The sequence below is a fragment of the Monodon monoceros genome, unplaced genomic scaffold (assembly GCF_005190385.1).
Source record: "Monodon monoceros isolate NGI ecotype Baffin Bay Population unplaced genomic scaffold, NGI_Narwhal_1 Super_Scaffold_3, whole genome shotgun sequence".
Classification (NCBI taxonomy): domain Eukaryota; kingdom Metazoa; phylum Chordata; class Mammalia; order Artiodactyla; family Monodontidae; genus Monodon; species Monodon monoceros.
Genome location: NW_021703780.1, coordinates 72,065,901 through 72,090,477, shown reverse-complemented (window position 1 = coordinate 72,090,477; position 24,577 = coordinate 72,065,901). Strand labels below are relative to the sequence as shown.

Genomic DNA, 24,577 nt, shown 5'->3' with positions numbered 1-24,577 from the left:
TAGGTTAAAGAGGATTCTGGGGTGGAGGTGCAGGAAGAGTGGTGGAAGCAAGTCACTGCAGTCAGAGACCCTCCAGATGGCTACGGTGGGTGTCTGAGACCCAGGACAGCGACCACTAGCCCCGCCCTCCCCTCTTCGGAGACTCCAGAGACCTCCCGAGGGTTTTCAGCGCTGCCAAGTCACTGGTACCTGGGGGGGTGGCACAGCGGAGCGGTGGGACTGAGGCTGACCCTACCCCGGCCCAGGACTCAGGAAGGGAGGAAACTTCGGTTTCAACTCTCCTCTGAGACAAAAGACACTGGCAGTGCTTCCCTGTGGGGATTGGGCAGCCAAGACTTCCATCCAAATTCTGCCCCTGACCCTTGCAAGCTGAATGACTGTGGGATTAACAGTGGTGAGTCTTAGCTTACTTATCCCTAAAGTGGGGAGCTATGAGGATTAAAGGTGATAGTGCATGTATGGCACCTGGCGCAAGCTCACCTGTGCTATGTGGGTCCCTATTACTCTTAATTTTGATCCATCAGCAAAGATCACTTGAGCTTCTGCTCCATAACGGTTTCACTGGGGCTGGCCAGCTCAATGTCTCTCAGCTGGCTGGAGGACAGAACGATGGATAGACGCATGGGTAGATGGATGGATGGATGGATGGTTGGATGGATGGATGGACGGACGGACGGACGGATGGACAAGTGGATGGATAGATGGACAAATGGTTGGATGGATGGATGGAAGGACGGATGGACGGACGGACAAGTGGATGGATAGATGGACAAATGGATGAATGGATGGATGGAAACTGAAAGGACTGCGATCCCCTCAGTTTTAGGTACTCTTTCCTCATCTTCAGTCTTGTTCACTTTCAGACCCTAGATACCAGTTTCCCATTTTATTTTCTTCTCTCCGCAGGAACACTGACCCCAAACCACTCTTCACCTGGACACAATGAGAGTGTCAGGTAGGGCCAAGCTCTGAGGATTCTAAGCCTCAAGGTTGAGGTCTGAAACTGGTTTTGGAAACCATTTTCTGCCAGCAGGGTCTGCCCATCCTGGACTCAGAGGTTACTTGGTTTTATTTGTTCTCAACTGGTCAGGCCAGAATTCCAGGAGGAAACCAATACAGGGAGAGCTTGGAAGAGTATAAGAGGTGACTTCCTGCCTCAAGGCTGAAGGACTACAGAAACTTCGGCACCATGGCCCCACCTGGCTGGGATCATGGAGATTCAGCCTATCTTGGAAACACTTCACTGTGGTTGGCAATTACAGACAAAATATTTTCCTCAAGGAGGGCTATTCTAGAATCCTCAAACCACAGGGCTGGGCACAAGGAGAGGCCTTTGCCTTTTGGTCTACACCCTCATACTGTACCCTCTTTGTACAGGTAGGGAAACTGAGGCACCAAATAGGAAACTGACACAATTCATTTATATTTTCAAACACCAGGAGAAAGGTGAGAGCGAGTTTTATTTATTTATTTTTATTGAAGTATAGTTGATTTACAATGTTGTGTCAATTTCTGCTGTACAGCAACATGATTCAGTTATACATATATACATTCTTTTTTATATTCTTTTCCATTGTGGTTTATCACAGGATATTAAATATAGTTCCCTGAAGAGCATGAATTTTTTTTTTTTAAGATTTATTTATTTGTTGCACTGGGTCTTAGTTGCGGCTTGCAGGCTCCTTAGTTGAGGCTCACCAGCTCCTTAGTTGTGGCATGCGTGTGGGATCTAGTTCCCCGACCAGGGATCGAACCGGGGCCCCCTGCATTGGGAGTGTGGAGTCTTATCCACAGCACCACCAGGGAAGTCCCAAGCACGAGTTTTAGAGTCAGCTTACTTCCCCGGGTTCAGGTCCCCCCTGTCACTTACTAGCCTAGTGACCAGCTCTCCCAGCTGCAGTTTCCTCATCTGTACAACGGGGGTAATCAATAGCGTACAACACAGAGGGTTACTTCCAGGATGAACTGAAATAATGTGTGTAAATGCCGTTCGCCCAGCACCCGACACAAGATGAGTGCCGTATAATGTGAGCCGATGCCCTAGAAGACGAGGACCCCACAGACCTGACCCCACCCCATGGGATCCAGGGGGCTTTCTCCCCCACCGCAGTAGCTTGAGGCCAGCAGGAGGCCACAGCTGAATTCAGGGCTGAGGAGCAAGGGTGGTGCAGAGAGGGAGGTCACACAAGATCCGGCATGTTTAGGGTGGTATGGCCATAGATGGAGAGGGAGGTCAGGCAAGGAGCAAGGGAACTTGGCCTGATGGTTACATTTGATTCCCAAGGCTGTGGGACCACCAGCGTCCTTGAGGCGGGAGGTGTGGTGCAGCCTTCCCGGAAGAGTGAGGAAAGGGAGAGCGGCCGGGGGCTCTGGTGGTCCATCATGTGTGTGGAGTTGCTCCTCAGTGATGCATGGGGCCATGGGGAGCAATATGGCTGTGAGGCAGGGGAGGCCGCGTCGGCTAGGCTGGTGTGTGTTCCTACAGAGAGCACTGTGTGCTATTTGTGGTGGCTTTCAGGGGGAGTGGATGGCAAATACAGGAGACCAACCCCACCCCCCAAGCCACCCTGGAGGCTGCCTAGTGGTGACAACAAGCCACGGGCTCAGCAGCAAGGGCATCACCCTGTCTACTCTGTGACTGAGGAACTCCAGCTCAGAGGTGCTGAGACCCTGCCTGCGGTCACACAGTGGCAGGTGGCCGCCCTGAGCCTTCCTGCCTCCCATGCTGGGGCTCACCTGCCTCCTGCTCTCCTGCCGCAGTTCTCAGGCCTCCCCTCAGCATGCTGATTCCCAGGCCTCACCCCAGAGATGCTCTCTGGAGCGCTAAGTGGAACCTAGGAAGGTGCATTTCTAACCCTCCCTCCCAGCGGCCCTACTTTGGGGAACACTGCCATGTAACCTTGCAGCATGGCCATCACGTAGGCTCACGCTAGCCCTGCCATGCAGTCCGTGGACTGTTCCACAGTGTGGGCAGGGTCCGGACCTACAGGATGTGGTCTCACTGAGGGGATTTGGGAAGGACCCACATGTAGTCTTGCTGCCTGGCCTTGCAATGCGGTCTGGTGCTGTGGTCTCATAGCAGCATCTCCTTGCTCTGCAGGTCTGCTTCACCTCCTGGTCCTCATTTTTGGCCTGGTCACCACATGGGTCTTCGTCCGCAGATATATCAACTTCAACATGAAAACCATCCTCCTGGGTGAGTGGAGCTCGCTACTGGGGCAAGGCCTATGGACCAGGGCTAGGGGCAAAGGATCTATTCCATCCCTGGGTGACCCAGGAGGTGGCCAGCCATGGCAAGGTGAGGACTGCCCTTGGGACCCGAGGCGTTCGGGGTGGGAGAAGAGGAACCCCCAGGCTGTCCAGAAGGCTGGGAGCCCATGGGGGCCAGAGAAGTGTCCCAAGGCCCTGGCCAGAACATATGCCTGCATCAAGGGCCATTTTGGAAACATGACCCAAGAAGGAAGGACAGAGGGAAGAAGAAAAGAAGGGAGGGAGAAAATTGCCCAGACCTTGAGTGCCTTCCACCTGTACTTGCTGTTCCCTCAGCCTGGAACCCTCTTCACTCAGACCTCCCTGTGGCCAGCCCCTTCTCATCCTTCAAGCCTCTGCTCAAATGTTACCGCCTCAGAGAGGCCTTCCTTTACCATGCCAGCTATACTTGCACCCGCTTTTCTTAGTTTAGAGTCTTTCATGTCAGCCTATTCCCTTCAGAACATCATTATCACCCATCATTAGGTTGTTTATTTATTTGTTTACTTGGTTGTTGCCCAACCCCATCCCATAGAATGTGAGCTTCCTGAAGGCAGGAAACATTTGATAAGTGAAAGAAAGAGGGATGGATTGGGGGATGGCTAGATGGATGATGGGTGGATGGATGGATGATGGGAGGATAGATGGATGATGGGTGGATGGATGGATGATGGGAGGATAGGTGGATGATGGGTGGATGGATGGATGATGGGAGGATGGGTGGATGATGGGTGGATGGATGGATGATGGGTGGATGGATGGATGAAGGGAGGATAGATGGATGATGGGTGGATGGATGGATGATGGGAGGATAGGTGGATGATGGGCGGATGGATGGATGATGGGTGGATGGATGGATGATGGGTGGATGGATGGTGGATGGGTGGATGGATGGTGGATGGGTGATGGATGCTAGCTGCTCTACATGCATGGTCTCATTTAATCTGCACAAATGACCTAGGGGGTGATTCATGGTATGTTTGTGGAGTGGACTCATGCATGACCTCATGTTGTGGTTTTATGTGTGGTCCGAGAAAAAGAGAAGCTCAGGGAAATTGAGAAACTTACCCAGATGTCCCTTGTAGATGTCAGAACGGGAATGAGAACACAGGTCTCCCAGATCCAAATCCTTTCAAAGGAAGGAGAGAAAGGGAAGGAATTTCTACCTCTGGATTCGTCCTCCTTAAAGACCAAGAACCACCTCCATCAACATAATCAAACATAATAACCTCTAGTGGCCCAGACGAGCTCATGGCTTCACAGCAGTGAGAAGCCAATCACCCTGCCTTTAACACAAACTCCCCACAGTGGAATCTCAGAGGGCCCTTACCTCATGTGCTTCTTGTCGAGCATGGCCCGCACCCAGGTCAGGATGATTTATATGGATATATATCTTAGGCCCTACTTTTACAGACTAGAGATTGACTTGGCTGTGCTGCTGGACTCGGAGGAGATGTGCCAGATGAGCTCAGGAGGCTCAGAGCCGGAGGCGAGCTCAGGAGTAAGCTCTAGAGAAGACAGCCTCAGCTTGGGGCGGGAGAGGGGAGTAATTGAAAGGAGCCCCAGATGTTTCCCTCTCAGAACTCAACCACCTGGGGTCTGACAAATCAACACTCCCCCCAACGATCATCAAGCAACTGTTCTGTGTTAGGTCCCAAAGACCCCAGAACGAGGAACACGTGGCCCCAGCTCCAGTCACGTGAGTTAGTTCACATGTCTGGCGTACGTTGTCACATGCAGCTTGCCTTCCATCTCCTATTGCTGACAATCCTTCAGCTCGACCATCTCCCACCTCCTCTCCCTCCTCCAGTCATAACTCTTCTTGCCTGTTCACTCGATGCCAGCCCCTGGATGCCAGCTGTTGTACTGTAACCACTGTATTTTTCAAGGCACTGTCCTGTAAGACTAAAAATGTTTTCTTTATTTTTTTGTGTTTATGTGTTTGTGTTTTATGTATTATTTGAGTGAAAAGTATTATAAACCTATTACAGTACAGTACCACAGAGCCGATGGTGTTGGGTACCTGGGCTAACTTTGTTGGACGTACGAACAGATTGGACTCAGGAATGTGCTCTCGGAATGGAACTCATTCATATGTAGGGGACTTACTGTATAGAATATACAAAAATGGAAGTGCATTAACATGACCCGAGTCTTGCAAAATGCTCACAGTGGCAGGAAATGTAACCAGTGGGGAAAGCAGCCATCCAAAACCACTAGTGTGCTCGGGCACGGAAAGGGAAACCTTCATCTACTTCAAACATTCCTGACCTGGTTGCAGGCACCCCACCTGATGATTTAATGCATTAATATGGAAGCACATATATTACTACAGCACAGAATGTTCTAATGTTTTTATTATTATCTTGATACATAGTTGGTTTCCTTTTTAATCCAATCTATTTTATTTTATGCATTTAATAACTTGCCATCTGGTAGAGTAGGAAGTGCTGAGTGTCTCAAGAGAAGTGGGAATAAATTTCCTGTAAGGGGAGTTCATAGGCTTTTCCAAATCACCAGAGGGGTCCATGGCACGGAAGTCAGGTGATTAAGGAGCTTCTGATTTACCTAATAAATGGGCAGGCTTCTTTCAGACGGGAGTGACAAACCCAACTCTTAGCAGTTTAAGCAAAATGGGGTGTCTTTTGAGTCAGGTCATTGGGAAGCCCATGGCATCAGACTTTAGGTGTGGCTGGATCTAGGGGCCCCGACAAAGGCCCCAGAGTCTGTCTCTGTGTCCCTGGGCTCTGCTCCTTGCTGTTTAACCTCATTCCATGGGCAGCTTTCTCTCCCAGGCAGGCATGGTGGCTACCAGCTCTCTGGATGTTCACCTTGCAGCTCAACTGCAAGATGCTTCTCTCTCCCCCAGGGCCACATATCAACCCCTAGAAGGGCTCCATCTCCAGACGAATGTAACGCTATAACTGGCTCAGCCTGGGATACGTGATACCCCTCGGGCCTTGGAGGCAAGGGTAGGGGGACAGCTTCTCAAGGACCAAACGGAAAGTGTGTCAATGTGGGTGTCCCCCAAAAAGGAGCCTTTCCCCGCTCCCCGCCGGCATTTCTGTGTCCCCTGGGGGCCCTGTCCTCTAGGACTTAGCGCTCAGCTGGTGGGAGACTGGACGTAGAACCGCAGAAATAAGCAGGACGCAGCACAGCTAAGACGTGAAACCTGTTCAGATGTTCGGAGCTGCGGGAGTCGGGAAGGGATGCTCCGGGCCCGAAAAGTGACAGCCACACCATCCTGTCCTTCCTGGGGGCCAGGGCTCTCGGCGCCTCTCACTGGCTCTTCTCCACAGCCGGCGAGAGTCGGTGTGATGGCCCCCACTGCGCAGGCGAGGAGGCCGAGCCCCAGAGGAGAAAACTCACACGTGGTCACACACGGTCAGGCTCCAAGTTCAGTGGGCCTCACAACAGAGGTCTGCTTCTTTTTAACCATGAGAGAGTCCTCTGTGTGCGTGCGTGTGTGTGCACGTGCACGCACATGTGTGTCTATGCACGTGTGTAAGTGTATACGTCTGTGTGCATGTGTGCACGCTTTGTGTGTATGTGCGTGTGTGTGTGTGTGTGTGTTTGCGCGTGAGAGAGAGAAGTGGTGACAGTGGCAAATTAGGGAGGACTTCCAGGCCAGATGGGACTTTCAACTCATTTCAACCCCTGCCACGGGACAGGGACTGTGCCTGGCCAGGCCAACACCTCCCTGAATTCCCTTCTTCCCACTCCCCAGCCCCCAGCCTCCACCCTGTGCAGGGGCCCAAATCCCTTTCTAACCAGATTCTGTCTTCTCTCCAACAGGTTCAGTCTACAAGGAGAACCGTGAGTGTCGACTCAGCCCCGTTTCCCTTAGGGTGAGGTGTTCCAGAGTCTCTAGTCCCAGCCCTGCAGGTTCTAGAAAAACCTTCGTTCCCAGAGTCTGCCCGGCTCACTCTTTGCATGGCCTGATGGAGCCTTCCAAAGCCCCCAGCCCTGTGGCCCCTTCTCAGCCATTCGGACTCATAGCGGGGGCTCAACTGTCTCCCTTCCCCAGCACCCCCAGCCTGCAGTCTGGACTGCACCCACCCTGCCCCCCTCTTTCATCCCCTGACCCAGCTGGGAGCCCCAACGATGCGGGCTGTGCTTATTATCATTTCAGTGACCCCAGAATTGGCTTATGTTTCCTGCTCCAAAGTACCAGGGCCATGTTGAGCACCGCAGGGGCCCCCAGAGGCAAACAGAAGCGGGTGCTGATAGTCTAAGGGGGCAGAAGGGCCATATGTGCCAAGAGAGGTGGGGCGACATGCCCTGGGCTCCAGGAGGGCCGTCTGCTTCCAATGGGAAGGAGTCAGGGAAGGCTTCAGGGAGGAGACGGCTATTTAGCTGTGCCTTGTGGAGGAGAGACTGGCCTGTGCAAAGGCCTAGGGGCAGGAATGCTGGGGCTCCAGTGGAGAACTTGGCTGCTGAGTCAGGGACGCAAGTGTGGGGAGTGGAGAGAGCACCGGCAGGGCAGGAGTGCTGAGACGTCTGAACAGTGCAGAGAAGTACAGGGAAGGTGGAAGGAAGGGACAATTATGGTGATGATAACGGTAACAGTGATTGAGTGCCTACTGTGTGCCAGACACTGTATTCAGAACTTTACAGGCATCTCATGCAATCCTCACCACAACCCTATGTGGATGCTATAAGTATCCCCATTTTGTAGATGAGGAAACTGAGGCTCAGAGAGGTGAAATCTCTTGGCCAAGGCAATGCAGCTGTAAGTGGCGGGGAGGGAGTCAACCTCCCCATCTAATCCAGAGCCCACCCTCTCAACACCTCCTTACAAGAGACAGCACCTCCGAGTCCCCCTTTCCACACCAACACGGTGGTGACTGAAGGGGGATGCAGCTCGGGGAGTGGGACTTTCCCTGACTGAAAAGGGCATGGAGGGGACTTCCCTGGTGGTCCAGTGGTTAAGACTCCATGTTCCCAATGCAGGGGGCGCGGGTTCAATCACTGGTCAGGGAACTAGATCCCACATGCCACAACTAAAAAAGATCCCGCGTGCCGCAACTAAGACCCAGTGCACCCAAATAAATATTAAAAAAGAAAAGAAAAGGGCATGGGAGCCCCTGTGCACTGTGGAATTACAGAGAGCAAAGACTATGCACCAACACAAACCATTCACCCCACACCCTGAACCCTGTCTCACTGAAGCCTCCTGAGTCACACTGTGAAGTAGACACTGTCACACAGCATCTTGGTGCTGAACACTCAGATGTCACCTACTGGGGGGAAGGCAAATCCAAGCACACGTGCTGCCTCTCACCTTCACCGGTTCCCACAGTAGACATCACCAATCAATCCCAGCGCTCTTTCCCTCCAAGCCCACAGGTAGCCTCAAGGCTTTATCATTAAGCCTTTAATAGTAGATCCGTTAACATTGAAGAGGAAACCTGTTTGACAACCCTGATCTAAACCAACTCCCTCATTTTACAGTTGGCACTTTTAAGCGAAAGGGAGAGATTTCTGGCAAGTCACACAGCAGATTACTGGAGTCGCCCGAGTTCCCTGACGGCAGCTCCCCTCCAGTGCTCAGTTCCATGCCCTGAGCAGTAGCCTCTTGGGTTCCCAGAGGGGTTGGGCAGCTTAGGAAACCGCTGAAACCCAAACCCACAGAGCAAACCCTCTGCCTCCCAGTGACTGAGACCCCTGGGCCTCCTCCCCCCCTCATCCAGTAGCTTGACTGTGAAGGCTGGATGGTCAGAAAATCAATTTGGGAAAAGCTTGCTAAGCCGGCCTGTTGACATGGGGTTTATCCGACTCAGCCGCTGTTGATTAGGCTCTGGGCAAACTCCAGGGTGTCCCCGAAGCCTGGCCCAGCCCCTCTGGCAAGGTGAAAGCCTCTGGATTCGAAAGTAAACTGGGCTCTCTGGGGGGGGGGGGGGGGCGGAGGTGGAGTCCCAAGGCTCATCGGAGAAGAAGACCCCTCCCAGCCTCACCCTCAACTAGCCACTCTGGGGGAGGGTTCTGTCCAGAGGGAGGGGTAGGGCCGTCGGGTCCACATCTCCAGCCATCCCTCTCCTGAGCCACTAGGGGGTGTCTCCACTCCCGGCCCTCACTCTCCGGTGATAGTGTCCCAGTTGGAGCTCTGGTTACACCCACCAGGCCTGTATGCTGGCACTCGGGGTGGGGAACGAGAGCCTAGGATGGGCTTTCTGCTCAGATCATCAGGGCCGCCCACTCCACCAGGGGAGCCCTGGCGCAGGCTGCATTCGCTCCTAAGAAGGGGCACCATCACCCACTCCGAGGCACCACAGGCTTGCCGAGCTTGGCACTAGTGGGCTGTGTCCCCCTCAGAGGGACGCTTTTTCCTGATTCCCATTAAGGCTCCCTCTAGGCCCTGGAGACCCTAATCACCCCCCCAGCTTGGGCTCAGACCCGCCCAAATGCTCTAGGTGTTCATTCAGTGAAGATTTATCGAGTGCCTCCTATATGGCAGGCACAGGAGTTATGGGGATGATTTAACAAGACAGTAAAGACGAAGGGCTTGCCACAGTGCCTAGCAGGCAGCAAGGCCCCGGCGTGTGCCAGCGTCTATTGGGAAGCCTGTGGGTTTGCTCCAAACACTCTGGCGCGGCTCAGCCAGTCGCCTGGCGCGGGGGCTGAAGGAGAGAAAGGCTGCCTGATCACTGCTCTCCCTTTGCAGGTGAACTTTCTCTAATTCCCTGTTTACCCAGTTCTCCCTCCTGGCACCTTCTGAACTGTCAGGTGGTGTTAAAACAACATGCATGAATATAAGTTGGAAACTGCCAGGCTGGAAGTGTGGGTGACATTTCAGCGGCTGTGCTTGGGGGCGCATCTGCCTCTCCCGCCTTTCACAGGCCTCCAGAGTTCGCCCTGGGAGGGCCGCGTGGAGAGGACGCAGGTCTTCATAGCAGCCACAATAACCAGAGGTCCCACATACTGAGTCCTCAGTGGGTTCCAGGGACCGTGCTAAGCCCCGGGAGGGAAATTCCAGAACCACCTGCCTGGTCCCTTTGATCTCAGGGTCTGGCCCAAAGTAAGTGCTCCGGAAATGAGTGATAAGAAGAATAGCCAATAAGCCCTGAGCATTAACCTGAGTTCATTAATCCCGCACAAGAACCCAGCGGAGAAGTACCATCATCAGCCCATTTCACAGATGAAGGAGCAGATTTACAAGGAGGTTGAAGACTTGCTCAAGGGAACCTGGCTGGTGAGAAGCGCTCCCACCCACCATGCTGGGCCCCCAGGAGCTTGTCAACAGGGGCCTCTGTGAGCTCAAAAGCCTGCCATGTCTCAAGAGAAAGTTCTCAAGAGAATCCCTTAATCACGGTGACTCGGGTCATTAACCACCACTCACGGTTCTGCACACAGTTACTGAAGGTCTGCGGGCAGCCAGGAGCTGTGCCAGGGCTGGGGCTGTGATGGGAAACCCAGAAATGAACGCTGAGCGGTCAGACACGCAGTGTCCCGTGTCTTTGATGGGGTTGTTGGAAGCACTGTGGGAGCACAGAAAGGGGCAAATCCGCAGACCTAGGTGGTCAGGGAAGGCATCCCTGGGAGGAGGCCCCCTGTCCCTGCCCCTCTCCTCCTCCCGGGCCCCTTCCTTAGCTGCCGCCACCAAAGCTATTCTGTTCCGTCCCCAGCTTCACACTCGGTGAAGACCAAGTGTGGCCTCAGCAAATCCTGCCCAGACAACTTCTTTGCGTTTAAAATCACCAGCGGGGCCGCCAACGTCGTGGGCCCCTCCGTGTGCTTTGAAGGCCAAATGTAAGTTTCTGGCATTTCTTTTCTTTTCTTTCATTAATTCACTCATTAGCAAGTTCAGAGGCCTCAAGGGCGGGCCCTAGAGACCAGACCACACCTTCGACATGCTTCCTTTTACTCTGGGTGGGTGGGTCACACATGATAATAATCCTAACATCTTGCAAATCTGCCAGCACCTTGCTAGACGCCTTACAGCATCGTGTCCCTCAATCCCCCAGCATTCCTGGAGGTGGGGCGATAATCCTCCCCTTTGTAAAAATGAGGAAACTGAGGCTCAGACAGTGTTACCCAGCTAACCCTTGGTAGAGCCAGGATTTGAACTCAGGTCTGTCTGATAGCCAAGCTGCTGGGCTTCCTATGACGGGGGATGCCTAAGGGGAATGTTCAAGATCAAGGTCCAGGCATCAAAGCCCAGATGCAGCAGGTGCCAGGGCTTCTACCCAGGTGCAGGAGAAAGACTATATACCAGGCTTTCGAGGTAGTAAAGTCCCTGGGACAGCAAGTTCATCCTACAAAAGAAGCCAGAGACAGGTGTTTTAGTACGGATTCTGAACCTAGATCCAAATCATTTAGGCAAAACAAGGAAACCTACTGGTTCACGTACCCAAAAGGCCAGAGGCAGTGGGCTCCAGCACCAGCTGAATCCAGGGGTTCAGACCAAGTCATCAGGGCTCCCTCTCACACTACCTTCAGCTCTGCTTTCCTCTGTCATTAGATTCGGTTTTCTCTACTGAAAATGGACTTCTTCATGTGGTGAAGGAGGGAGGCCACCAGCCGGGTTGACATAATAGCCCTGTCTAGCACCCCACTGGGAAGAGCTTTCCCATCTGAATTAACCCTGCAAAAGTCCCGGGGCTGGGGCTCATTGGCTGGCCTGGGTCACATGACCACACTGGCCCAATCACTGTGACCAGGGGTACAGGATACTGGCTTGTCCAGGCCTGGAGAGAGGTCAGTGCTGAGACCCTCCTGGCCTGAGATGGAGAAGTACACTTTTCCCAGGGATACAAGAGGATGGGGTATGGATGCTGGGCCGCAGGAACACAGCTGGGCTCCACTTGGGGATCCCAGATGTGGCAGGACAGGACCAACTTTCCGGGCTCTGCCTTCCGCCTAGCCTGGGGACATGGGCTGACCCTGCCTCCAGCACCTCCGAGCCCCAGGCAGGGACCCTCCCTCTTCCCTGGGCAGACTGTTCTGGTCCAAACATGCCATGAGAGACTCCTCAGAGAATCCAGCCCACCGCTTGTTTCCAGGAGATAACAGATGGCCCAAATAATTCCGTGTGTTTCCTGATGCTTCGGCATCACACCATGTGGGCCCTCGCAGAGTTCCAGAGTGTCTACTCCACACTCGGGACCAACTGTTGTATTTTGTTTTTCTTCTTTCTCTTCAGGATCATGAGTCCTGTGAAAAACAACGTGGGCAGAGGCCTGAACATCGCCCTGGTGAACGGTGAGTTGCCGATCCACCCCCCGCCGGCCCCCACCACGCTCTGAAGCCTGGCTGCCCTGTGGGAACAGGTCTAAAAGAGCTGGTCTGCCCTGCAGCCATGGCCAGGTCCCTGCCAGGTGCACCTATCTCAGGAGGATACGCTGCTCCTATGAAACGTGACCCCGTCTGGGCTTAAACCAGCACACATGAAACCACAGAGGACAACGTGAGGTTACAAGCTGAGAGCACGCCTTCATCCACTCATCCAGCAAAGACAGCAGCTACTGTGGGCCAGGCCCCGCATGGGGCTCTGGGGGTCACCTGTGAACCAGAAGGACAGACCCTGGCTTGACAAGCCCCTGTGGGCGCCCATGAAGTTCACGAAAAAATCAGAAGGTGGTGAGCACATATGAAGGAAAAGGAAACACAGCTCTGGGATCAGGACACAGAGCTGGCAGTGGAGGTAGTCGGGGGAGGAGGCTTCCAGAGGGAGGTGATGGTCAGCTGAGGCCTGAGGGATGGTAGGGGTTGACCAGGAGAAAAGAGGAAGGCTCCTTCCAGGCAGGGGCAACACTGTGCAGGGTGCAGGGAAGGGAAGAAGGAGGAGAGGTGCTCGGGGGTCCACACAGGCTCTCTCTGGCTATAACATAGAAGCAGGGTGGTGAGAGGTGAGGCTGGGGAACCAGCAGGGCCAGAGGATGAGGGGCTAAATGTCCTGCTAAGAAGTGTGGACCTGAAGCAGAGCAAAATAGGGAGCCTTGGAAAGGCTTTGAGCAGGGGCTGAGGGCCCAGCCCTGCCTTCCTGAAACCTCCTTCTAGCTTGGAATAGGGAGGCTAGAGGCAGGGAGACCCAGGGAGGCCCACAGTCTCAGTAACCCTGTATCTCCAGCAGGTGATGAGCAGGAAGCCAACTGCAGGCCAAGCCAGGAACAGGGACATGTTTCAGGAGGGGGTAGGTTACAGGGGCCGAGAAGGACCAGGTGGTGTGGCCCCAGCCAAGCCCCTCCTGTCTGCCTTCAGCTCTTACATGATCTGGGGAACGGGGGCTATTTGCGTGGATCTAAGAGCTATTCCTGGGACAAAGGTCAGGGCAGATGGAAAAAGGGCACAATGGACACTCGGGAGAAAAAGGGTTCAAGCTTGTGTGCAGTGTGACCACACAACCACACTTAGGAAGTGACAGGGTAGGATTGGAACCCTGGCCTTTTGCTCCTAGAGGACCCATTTCCCGTCTGCCAAGAAAGCCTGCTGCGTCAGGGGAGAGGTCAAAGCCTGGAACAAAGGAGGAGCGTTGCCGGACAGGGGTCAGAGGACAGCTCTGGCCAACTACCTGGGAGTCCAGGAAGGGTGTGGGCCAGGAGGGGCAGGAAGCTGAGGGGGGGCCTCTCCTCCTCGAGAGTCTAGAGAAGGAGAGGGAGGCCTGAGTCCCCCTGCTGCTGGCCCCTTCCAGACGGTCTCAGAGCACCCCCGGCACGCCAGGCCCCAGGAGACTGTAGCAGCCTCACTTACATCAACTGTCCCACCCAGTCTCCACTCACCCCACAGTGGGGAGGGCAGGGAAGGGCTCCAGCTGCAGCCAACCTGGCTGAAACCTGCTGGGCTTCTCTTCCCCCAAATGGACCACTGTGGGAGAAAACGCCTAATATTCTCCCAGGAGATGGGCTCGGACGGAGGCCTCCTTCCCCGTCCCTCGCAAAGCCCAAAGATAAAAACAACCGCTGATAACACGGAGAGCTCATATTTATCGAGCACTTACTGTGTGCTAGCTATTTCACTGATCGTCATCACTATGCTAGAAGGCAGCTATGCTCAGTCCCTGTTCTCCAGGTAAAAAAAATGGGGGCTCAGAGAGGCTGGGCAACTTGCCCAGGATACACAGCCAATAGAATCATCTAGATTTGAACCTGGCTCTGGCTGACTCCAGGTCTTAATCACTCAGCGAATCTACCCGCTAGACTAGAAATGTGTCCAAGCACATGCGCAGCGCCTACCGCATGCCAGCTGTGGAAAGTCTAACAAATCACTCTCAGGGCCTCAGGGTCCTCATCTACATAACGAGCCAGAAAAACCAAAGAATTGCTACTTCTCAACCTTTTAGATGGCAGGGATTCCTTTGAGAAACTGTTCAAACTACACCTCCTCCGCCCCCCACCCCACCCCCGGTTCCAGAAAAATCTGCAAATGCACAGGATCACAAAAGTAGTTTCACCGGCTTCATAGATTCCTTCCCAAGGGCCCCAGGTAAAGTGCCTGGACGGGCTTGGACACTAGTGGTTCCAAGAATTCACGGGGGACTGCAATGAGAGCCTGCTCCCACCCCGCAGGAGAGCTGCCACTACCCAGGCCCCTGTCGCCACCCTCTTATCAAATCTACCAGCTGAATTAGGGGGAGGGGGCAGTGAAGGTGAAACTAGAGCTGCCATCCCCTCTGCAACACCCCCATCCAGTGGCCAAAGGTAAGAATTGCAATTTTCCTCCAGAACACCTGATACCCTGTAGGATTTGTACGCCTTGCAAAGCCCACCAAGGCAATCCAGATTACTGGACTCCGGACGCTGAGTACACTTCAGCCCACTGAAAATCCCTTTGCCTTAAAGAGTTGGGGCACTCAAATTGCAGAGTTCCTATTTAGGTGAGAATAGTAATGATGGTTGTAGTTTTTTTAGTTACTATTTTATAGGTAAGATTTATCTCACAGGCATATATTTTAAATACATCTCATTTAGTTCCCACAGCCCATGGTACAGATGCAAAAATTGAGGTCAAATGCTAAGTCGTACATTAGGAAGTGGCAGGGCAGAACACAAACCCAGACTGGTTGGATTCCATTCAGTTCCAGAGACCCTGCACCGTTATGTGCTAGTACCTCTCAGATCAGCCCAATGGTTACTGGGCACCTAATTTAGTCCTGCATGCTTTCTACAGGACCTAATTTTGTTCCACTATTATTCTATTCTGTTTTTAGACCTTAGACTACAGAGTAGCCACTCTCCACAACATGAAAGACAGAATGACGTGCTACGGCAAATAATGGTTCTGCTCTCTTATCCCTTAGGAACCACGGGAAAGGTGATGACACAGAAATATTTCGACATGTACTCTGGAGGTAGGCACCACTGTTGGCACTGAAGTCGAGGGCGGGCTGAGCTCCTTCCTGTGGCAAGAGGCTATCTGGGTGCCAGGGAGTTTGGCTCTTGTTTCCAGGGACCCAATCAGAAAGTGGCACAGTGCGGGCGGGCCGTCCTGCTGCCTTTGAAACTCCTTTCTGCTGTCTTACTGTGCACTCCCTGATGCAGATCCTGAGGCAAGGATTCAAGTGCGGTGTTTATTTGGGAGGAGGTGATCTCAGGGAATGTCAGTAGGGAGTGGGGGAGTGAGCCGGGGAAAGGAAGGCAGCCAGCGCAGAGCTTTACGGAGCCACGATCGCTGCGGGGAGCCAGTGTAGAACATGTGCCCCTGAGACACCCCGAGGGGCAAGGAAGCCGTGGTGCTCCTACCCCTATTCCTTGGCACTTCCCATGCTTCTGGCCTGCCCCAGGGTACAAAGGAGGATGTGGAGGCCGGAGAAGACCTTCAGGCAAAGAAATGCTGCTGCTGGCAGTGGGAGGCCAGGCACGTGTGCACTGAAATGCTGAGGACGAGGGAATGTGGCCCAGTTTGCCTCTCTAACCTAGACATGCTTTCTGAGCTGCTCTGTACCCATGGGCACCCCTTACTCAGGAAGTCACTTTCTCCTTGTCCTTAGCACGGCCCAGCAACAGGGCACCGACTCACCTGGGCTGGAGGCCCGGATACCTAAGTCCCCACCAGCAGCTTGCTCCCCGACAGGCTGCCCGGCAAAGCTGTGGGTGGAGGCGGGACTCTCACGCAGGCTTGAGACATCTTCCAAAATGTGGTGGAATCAGTCCCGGGCCCAATATGCCACTTGCTGCCCAGCCGGCAACCCAGCCCCCCACCAACACAGGAGCCTCAGCAGGAGCAAAAAAGCAGCAGGGTGGCCCCTTGCAGGCAGCAGAGGTCTGGGCCCTGCAAGGACTGGCTTCCGCCAGGATAGATGAACTGAGCTCAGCCTCCTTCTCGGCGCCCGGCTCGACTCAGTATCCCTCTGTGTCCCCGCGATCACAGGGCCAGCTCTGGGCTCGGGCATTAAGGGCGCTGAGCATGAGACCCCTCACCCCAGAAGCTCCTCGCAGAATGAAAGGGCCCTCCTGCTGCCAATCAGCTGTTTTCTTCTATCCTCAATCTCCCACCTTTGCCTCCGTCTCCAGGGAAAACCTACCTCACTGCACCCACCTAAATATGTGAGCCCAGAAGGGGAGAAATCACCAAGCAGCAGACAGCAGGAAGCCCTCTTGGCTTTACAGACAAAGGAGGGGCTGAAATGGGGGAAATGGAAGTCTGCCGCCCAGTAGTCACAGCGGGGGAAGGTGTTCAGAAGGTGACCGGTGACAGCATCCTTAGAGACAGGAGCCGGGAATGTGTCTTGGGCTCAGGGCTTCCCACGATGGCCGTCTTCCAGCCGAGTCCCACCTCACAGATAGGGTCTGCAGGGCCAGAGGACGTGCTCACCTGGAGCCTGCATCAGGGCCCGTGCAGACCTCTTCCAGGTGTGCCCCCCATGCTACAGACACACCCATAGGACTGAGGGGTGGCCAGGGGACGGCTGCTGCTGGAGGAGAGGGTGGCAGTGACAGAGCTTGGACAGGCAGGGTGGGTGTCCACATGCAGGCATGCATAGCCCCTCCTGGTACAGGACAGAGCTGGAGACGGGTGAGGAGAGAGCGGAACAGGCCATGGGCCGAGGGCAGGGACCTTCATTTGTTCTCTGTCCAGGGTGGCCTGGGACCAGGTTATGGTAAAGGTCATCTCTGGAGTCAGAGATTTCAGGTTGGGTGACCTGAGGCAGGTGACATCTCTTGAGCCTCGGTTTTGTCATCTATAAAATAGAGGTAGCCATAGACCTCCACTTCATAAGCTGGATGTGAGAATTAAATGATAACCTGCAATAATCAGGGGGAGGGACCCAGCCTGGCTGGGGGAGGAGCCCAGGGAAGCTTTATCTCCCTTCCCTCTTCCCTCACTCCATCCATGTGATTCGGAAGCAAGGAGGTCATGTGTCAAAACGAAAAGGGAAAAAAATAAAAAGATAAACCAAGTTTTATAATGCCTTATCATAAACTTGGATGTAACCATGGCTGATGGGGAACAAGAAACAGAAGCCTTTTGAGAATAAGTCGCCCCTTCCCACAGAAGACGAAAAAAAAGAAGATGACTTTTCGAAGTGAGAAGATAGTTATCAGAAGGTACACTTCATCTTTTCCAAACGTCCACTGTCCATTCCAGACAAGAGCCAGCTCTTGCTGTCTGCTGACAGCTCAAACCAATTGATGATACTTTCAGAGCTCCCACTTTTTGTCTCAAGAGTTCAAGGGCTGCTGTGGTCATTGACTGGAGGTCTCCATGTTACAGAGCAAGTTGGTGGCTGGCCTTGCTTGGGGGACTCGATTTTTCCTCTGAATTCAAGGGATACCCACAGAATAGTAAGAATCAGGGCAGCTTCATGGGCACGCAGGCTGTGAGCAGGAAAGTCACACAGGGCCCCTTGCTTAGAAGAAACTTGATTTGATGCTCTGCCTTCACCATCTTGAAATTATTAATAATTTTTCAACAAAAGGCCCACGTTTTCATTTTGCACTGGGCCCTGAAAATTATGTAGCCGATCCTGCTAATAATTGTAATTCTGTTATAACGCACTTACTGCAAGCCCAGAGTCATCGTCACATTTGAGCTTTACAGAAATGCTCTGAGCAGGGCTATTAATTATTCTCCTTTGACAGATGTAGCCCGTGCTTTGCCCACCAGGCCAATCTTGCCCATACTTCCTCCGCTGTTCAAGAGCCCTCTGTATAAGTTATGCCTTATCCAGAGTACTATTTGCACTGTTTGTGTGTTCCTTTAAATCAGCTCATTCACTTTTTTTAACCTAACTAAATATACCTTAAAAGGAAATTATATCACTGCCCTAAGTAGAAAGCCATTATCTTTTTTTATGCATGGAAGGTGACCGTAAAAATGAGCACAACAGAAAAAAAATCAGTGTCGTTGAGGCAAGCTGCACGCTGATGCCTCCCCAGGTGCTGTCCCCAGACCTGCTCTGTGTTCAATCCAGAGATCTCTCAAGTGCAGGCAGGCGTTAGAGATGAGAATGGAGCCTTGCTCCTTGACATAAGCTGGAGAGTTGTGGAAGCCCCATGTTCTCTCTCAGTGGCCCGAGTTGCCCGGTGGGTGTACCCTCTAAAGTCAGCACAGACAGGCTGGGTGCATCTTAAACAGTGTAGAAGGGGCAGCGGAGCTCCTGAGAGGTGACTGTGCTCGGTCCCCTGGGGGGGTAGACCTTCAAGGGCCCTTACGCCATGGTTCTTACCCCAGCTGCAGAGCAAAATTGCCTGGGAGACTTTCAAATTCCAGAACCCACCCCAGACCAGCTGAATGAGGATGCCCTCACCCTGTGCAGATGGAGCTCAGTGTCAGGCTGCCTAGGCATTCCTGGATCGTTAGGGCCATAGGAGAGGATGAGAATGACCAGCAGTCTTTCGCCTAAATGACCAGCACGTCGTTTTTCCTTCCTCCCACAGATGCTAACCTCCTGGTGAAATTCCTTAAAGAAATTCCAGAGGGCACGCTGGTGCTGGTGGCCTCCTACGATGACCCGGGGACCAAGTAAGTGGGAACCTCCGCCTGCCAGGCCACGGGGAGAAGCGAATCAAAGACCTCCAAACTGCAGGTCCTTTTCCTCCTATCCTGCTGGCTCCAGGTTCTGACACCTTCTCCTAAGGAACCAAGCAGACAAGCGCACAAAGAGATGTTCTGGGGGGTTCATCACAGCCGTGGTCACAAGAGTGAAAAACTGGACACACTCTCCCTGCGCAGTGATAGCGAACTGGTGACAGAAATCATGATATATGGCGATATAGGACGTATTATTATATATACATAAAAGAGGATATACTGCATCAAAAATGCTGATGTAGAAAATATTTAAGGACACGAAAGAATGTTCACCCTTTAGTATTAAGTTAAAAAAAGGAAAAAAAGAAGCAGTTTACAAAAGAATTGGTATAATCCCACAGTGCACGAGGGGAAAAAGGCATGAAGGAAATATACTAAAATTTTACAATGATTATGTCAAGGGGGGTGAAACTAAGTAATTTTTAGTTACTTTGTAAAGTTCCATATTTTCCAAGTGAACATCTATTATATTTGCAAAAAGAAGCAAAACCGTTGTAACGCTTCGCCAGCCCCTCGGATTGGCTTTCGGAGAAGCATCCTGGCCACTCTGCCCTGTTTCTCCTGAGCTCGGGAGAGGCTGCTGCCCTCTCTGGAGGAGGGGTGGAGGGTGAGTCAAGGGCCTGAGATGCTCCCTCTTCTCCTATCCCGAGCTCACGGTCCTCTCTGGTCCCCTGCAGGATGAATGATGAAATCAGGAATCTCTTCTCCAACTTGGGCAGCACCTATGCAAAGCAGCTGGGCTTCCGGGACAGCTGGGTCTTCTTGGGGGCCAGAGACCTCAACAGTAAAAGCCCCTTTGAGGAGGTGAGTTCCTCGCAGCCTCCCTGTCCCAGTGAAGGAGGGGATGGGAGTTGTGGGGGACAATGCCAGGAATGGATAGACAAGGGCTGGGGTGGCTTGGAAAGGACACATGGAGCAATGTGAGGAGGGCTACCCAGCGGTCGTCCACCCCGGAGATCAGGGCGGCCTGATTGGCTAATCCCCCAGCAGGAAGCAGCCTTGACCAGGTGGGTCATATATAAATACATAGATACATAGGTAAGTACCAAAAAGGAGAAGGAAAAAGATAAAAACATTAAAAGGATGAAAGGAAATTAAGGCATGGAGGAAAGGGAAAGGAATGTAGAGGTGAAACTCGCATGATGGGGCAGGGGGAGAGTCCAGAGCAGGGAGTGGGATGCCCAGCTTCTGGTCCCCGCTGCGATCCCCTCCTTCCCCCCTGCCTCAGTCTCCCCACCTGTAAAGGGGCAGGTTTGTGCCAGGGGAGCCCCAAGTTCCCTTCTAAGTTCCCTTGGAGAGGGTGAACTTGCACCAAGAAGGGGACACAGGAGGGCCCCCCTGAGTACACGGAGGGAGTTAGGAGGGGTCCATGATCTGGCTACAGTCACTACCCAGGGGTGGCCCAAGCAAAGTGCACCTGGGAGGCATCCAGAGGTGGGGTTTGAGGAGCCCTCACAGGAGGAAGGGAGAGTCAATGACTGTTGGGGGCCCCAAGGAAATGCTGCACCTTCTCCCCTGCACCCCTTGCAGGACAATCGCCATGTGTGCATCCCCAGCTCAGAGCAATTCCAAAACCTGGGAGAACTGGCCAGGCTTCCCCAGCATGAAGTTGGCCAGTCTCTGGTGGTAAGAACGTTCAGCTCTGCCCAGATCCAAGACGGGAAGCTAAGAGTCAATGATTCAGACATATATAGAACCAGTGAGGAAAGGGAACTCTGTCCTGGAGGCAATGGGGAGCCATGGTAGGTTTAAGCGGGAGAGTAAACAGATCAGATTGATAACAAGAAAGACTAGTATTCAGCAAGTGCTTGCTCTGTGCAGGCGCAGCTGAGCAAATGACTTGCAGGATCTTATTTAACCCACAACAAGGTAGGTGCAATGAGCATCCATCCCATCTCACAGACAAGGACCCAGAGCCTTGGAGAAGTTTTAACCCACTTGCTCAGTGATAGGGATGCATTTCTCATCCAGGTCTGCAGTTTCCCCAAGGACTTCCTGTCCTCATACTTTTAGAATGGCCTCCCTGCCTGTGCATGGAGAGCACTGTGAAAGGGGCGCAAGTCAGAAGGCAGGGAGGAAGCCAATGCGATAATCAGACGAGACCCAGCAGCCTGGAGGGGGAGGGGCTGTGGGAGGCAGAAAAGGGACAGTCAAGAAGCCTCGTGCTGAGATCCAGGGAGGTGGGGGTGAGGCTAGAGTGGGCTGCAAGGGGGTTTGCCTTGTCTGGAAAATGCTGACCTCGTTTGTATGTGTGTGTTTCCAAGAGAATATATTCAGGTAATTAGAAATTACTTTTAAAAAGTAAGGAACAGGGCTTCCTGGTAGCACACTGGTTGAGAATCTGCTTGCCAGTGCAGGGGACACAGGTTTGAACTCTGGTCCGGGAAGATCCCACATGCCACAGAACAGCTAAGCCCGTGCACCAGAACTACTGAGCCTGTGCTCTAGAGCCCGCAAGCCACAACTACTGAGCCTATGCTCTAGAGCCCACGAGCCACAACTACTGAGCCCACATGCCGCAACTACTGAAGCCCGCGCGCCTAGAGCCCGTGCTCTGCAACAAGAGAAGCCACTGCGATGAGAAGCCCACACACTGCAACGAAGAGTAGCCCCCGCTCACCACAACTAGAGAAAGCCCACGTGCAGCAGTGAAGACCCAACGCAACCAAAAATAATAATTTTTTTTAAAAAAAATAAGGAATAGTGCAAAGTAGCTTGTGCTAAAGGAGAAAAGGAGAGGACCCTCTGTTTATACCCTCTGGGTGAAGGACACAGGGGCAGGGGCCTGGGGCTCCAGAATGTCCCTTTGGAAGGTGTCAGGGGCAGGACTCTCTAGGAAGAGGCAGGGCGGGTGCTGTTCTTCCTTAAAGCGCAGCTTCCAGCCCCAACAAAACTGGGCCAATTACAGCAGAGAGGAGCACGTAAGTAGAGAAGAGTCGGCACCACCTTTTTTCTGGTGTCTGATCAGCTGACTGCATCCCATCACCCAAAAATGAACCAAAGACCCCCGACGTGATTAACACCATTCTGTCTTTTGTTCTCCCACATGGGAAACAGGGTTTCAGAGAAGCAGCATCTAGAATTTATTTTTCCTTCCTAAGGGTTAGCCACAGTTATCCCACCTGTAGATTTTATCATTTACATTCTTTTTTCCATAAATTAAACCTGAGCATTTTAAACACAATCTTAACTGATTTTATTCTCTTTATACATTTATTATTAATATTAATTAATATTACACACTGGTTCCACGACTTAGCAACTGGATAGCCATAGGCAGTTACTTTGGTTCTCTGTGCCTCAGTTTCCCCATCTGTAAGGTGAGATGATAACAGCGAGCAGTTCTTAGGGCTATTGTGAGGATTAATTACAGAAGGTGCTTTGTGCCTGGCATAGGGCAAGCATTCACGATTTGCTAGAATGCTTCCTTTTTCTATTGAAGTATAGTTGATTTACAATGTTGTGTCAACTTCTGCTGTACAGCAAAGTGTTTCAGTTATACATATACATTCTATACCTTCTTTTTTGAATATTCTTTACCATTATGGTTTATCACAGAATATTGAATATAGTTCCCTGTGCTACACAGTAGGACCTTGCTGTTTATCCATGCGACATATAATAGTTTGCAGCTAGGATGCTTCTTTTTCTTCTTCTTCTTCTTCTTCTTATCATTTGGGACGTCCTAGAGGGGCTAAAGCTCTTCAAGCACCACTCCCCACATACTTGGTACCAGCGCCCCTGTCCAGGGCATGACAGGCAGTGACTAGGCTCTGATCTCATCTCTGAAACCTTGGGCAAGTTACCCTCCCCAGCCTCAGTTTACCCATTTGTGAAATGGGCTGGAAATATCCAACCCTCCCATGCCCCTCATGGGGCAGTGGCGAGGATGAAGTGAAGCCACTTAGGTTTTAAAGCACAACGCAAATGCAGGCGTGAGTCCTAACATTGTCAGTGTCTCTCTTCTGTCTCTCTAGTTCTTAAAGAACAACCCAGACGTGAATAAATACGACGGCTGGCCGGAGCTGCTGGAGCTGGAGGGCTGTGTGCCCCAGAAGGTATATTAGGGCGGCCGTGGCTCTTCCTGGGCCAGGGCCCGAGGATGCTCCTGCCTGACTTAGGAGTCAGAGCCCAGGCTCACTGTGAGCCGGGCTGACAGGAGGAGACGGCCAGCAGAGGAGAGGGAAGAGGGAACGGAAGTGTGGAACGTGCTGAGGGTCCTCCAGTACCCTGCACGCTTCCCCCGTTGGAAACAAAGCCCCCTCTGGGTGGAGGCGTCCTACCCGGAGGTGGCCAGCCTCAGAGGGTCCTTCCGGAGCCGGCTGTCTGTGGAGAGAACAGGTGTGCTTTCCTTCAGGGACTGCTGACTGTGGCTCCCAAGGAAGGACAGGACGGACTGCCTGCACCTGAGCACAATTAAATTTTATTTTTGATGATTTTGAACAAACTTTCCCACCCCTTGATGTGCAGCATTTCCCCTGGGGTGGTCTAGACTGAGTCTGCTCGGCCACAAGTTCCAACAGGTTGGTGACGGCTTCAAGCACCTGGCTAAGCAGCTAGAAAGGAGGTCGGCTCCACAGGGATTACTTTTAGGTGTGAAAGAATCCTTGGCTCCCAGTGTGAGGTGTAAGATCCACAGGAACAGAGACAGCCAGAGGACCAGACACGGAGAACACTGTCTTCACCTGCTGTTTGAGTGAGAGCTGGAGAAAATCCAGATCTGGAGAGGGGGAAGCAAGGAGATCTGAGAAAGGCTGCAAGGAACAGCCAGACCGAAAGGCTTCGGGGAAAACATCCCGGCTGTCTCTGTGTGGGTTCCCTCGGGAGCAGCCCCGAGATAAGGATTCGAGTACAGGTTGTTTATTTGGGAAGTGATTCTAGAAAACACCCATGGCAGATGGGAAAGTAAGACAAGAAAGAGAAGGCAGCCAAGAAGGGGTGTGTTGTCGACTCAGCTACTGCTGGGGGTGAGTGGAACTTAATCCCACGGGGAAACCTTAGGAATCGGTGTAGGACACACACCTCAGAGATCTCAGTCAGAGGTGAGGGAGCTGGGGTACTTATACACCAACTCCCATCGGCCATCGTTGGAGGGCTGCTGGTGTTGGGGCTGATGTGAATTCCTGGGCCCTTCTGGTCTGACCTGTGTGGGAAAGAGCGGCCTTCTTGCCTTTGCAGAGAGTCCTTGGCCGAGAGATGTCAATACCAGCTGCTGGAGGCCACTGAAGTGGTGAGGCCCAAGGGATATGGTGCTAAGACCCAGCCTGGGGTCTCTGAGAAGGGCGGGGGGCAGGGGGCAGACCAAATCCTGGGAAGGGGGCATGGGAGCAGAAAACACCGGTACTCGGGCTCCTGGAGT

The 24,577-nt window shown here is 52.8% G+C and overlaps 1 protein-coding gene across 2 annotated transcripts; it reads left to right on the top strand.

The window, feature by feature from the left end:
- Window positions 1-942: 942 nt before the first annotated feature.
- FAM3D (family with sequence similarity 3 member D) lies at window positions 943-23,638 on the top strand. Of its 2 annotated transcripts, none has more exons than XM_029243994.1 (9): window positions 943-955; window positions 3,101-3,196; window positions 10,875-10,998; window positions 12,392-12,450; window positions 15,485-15,535; window positions 19,065-19,149; window positions 19,896-20,022; window positions 23,196-23,276; window positions 23,576-23,638. In XM_029243994.1, the coding sequence occupies exons 1-9, from the start codon at window positions 943-945 to the stop codon at window positions 23,636-23,638; spliced, it is 699 nt and encodes a 232-aa protein (XP_029099827.1). The 2 variants fall into 2 exon arrangements, with proteins under 2 accessions (XP_029099827.1, XP_029099828.1); XM_029243995.1 differs by lacking the exon at window positions 23,576-23,638 and adding an exon at window positions 6,478-6,495 and having other exon boundaries at window positions 3,101-3,205; window positions 23,196-23,291.
- The last annotated feature ends 939 nt before the right edge of the window (window positions 23,639-24,577 follow it).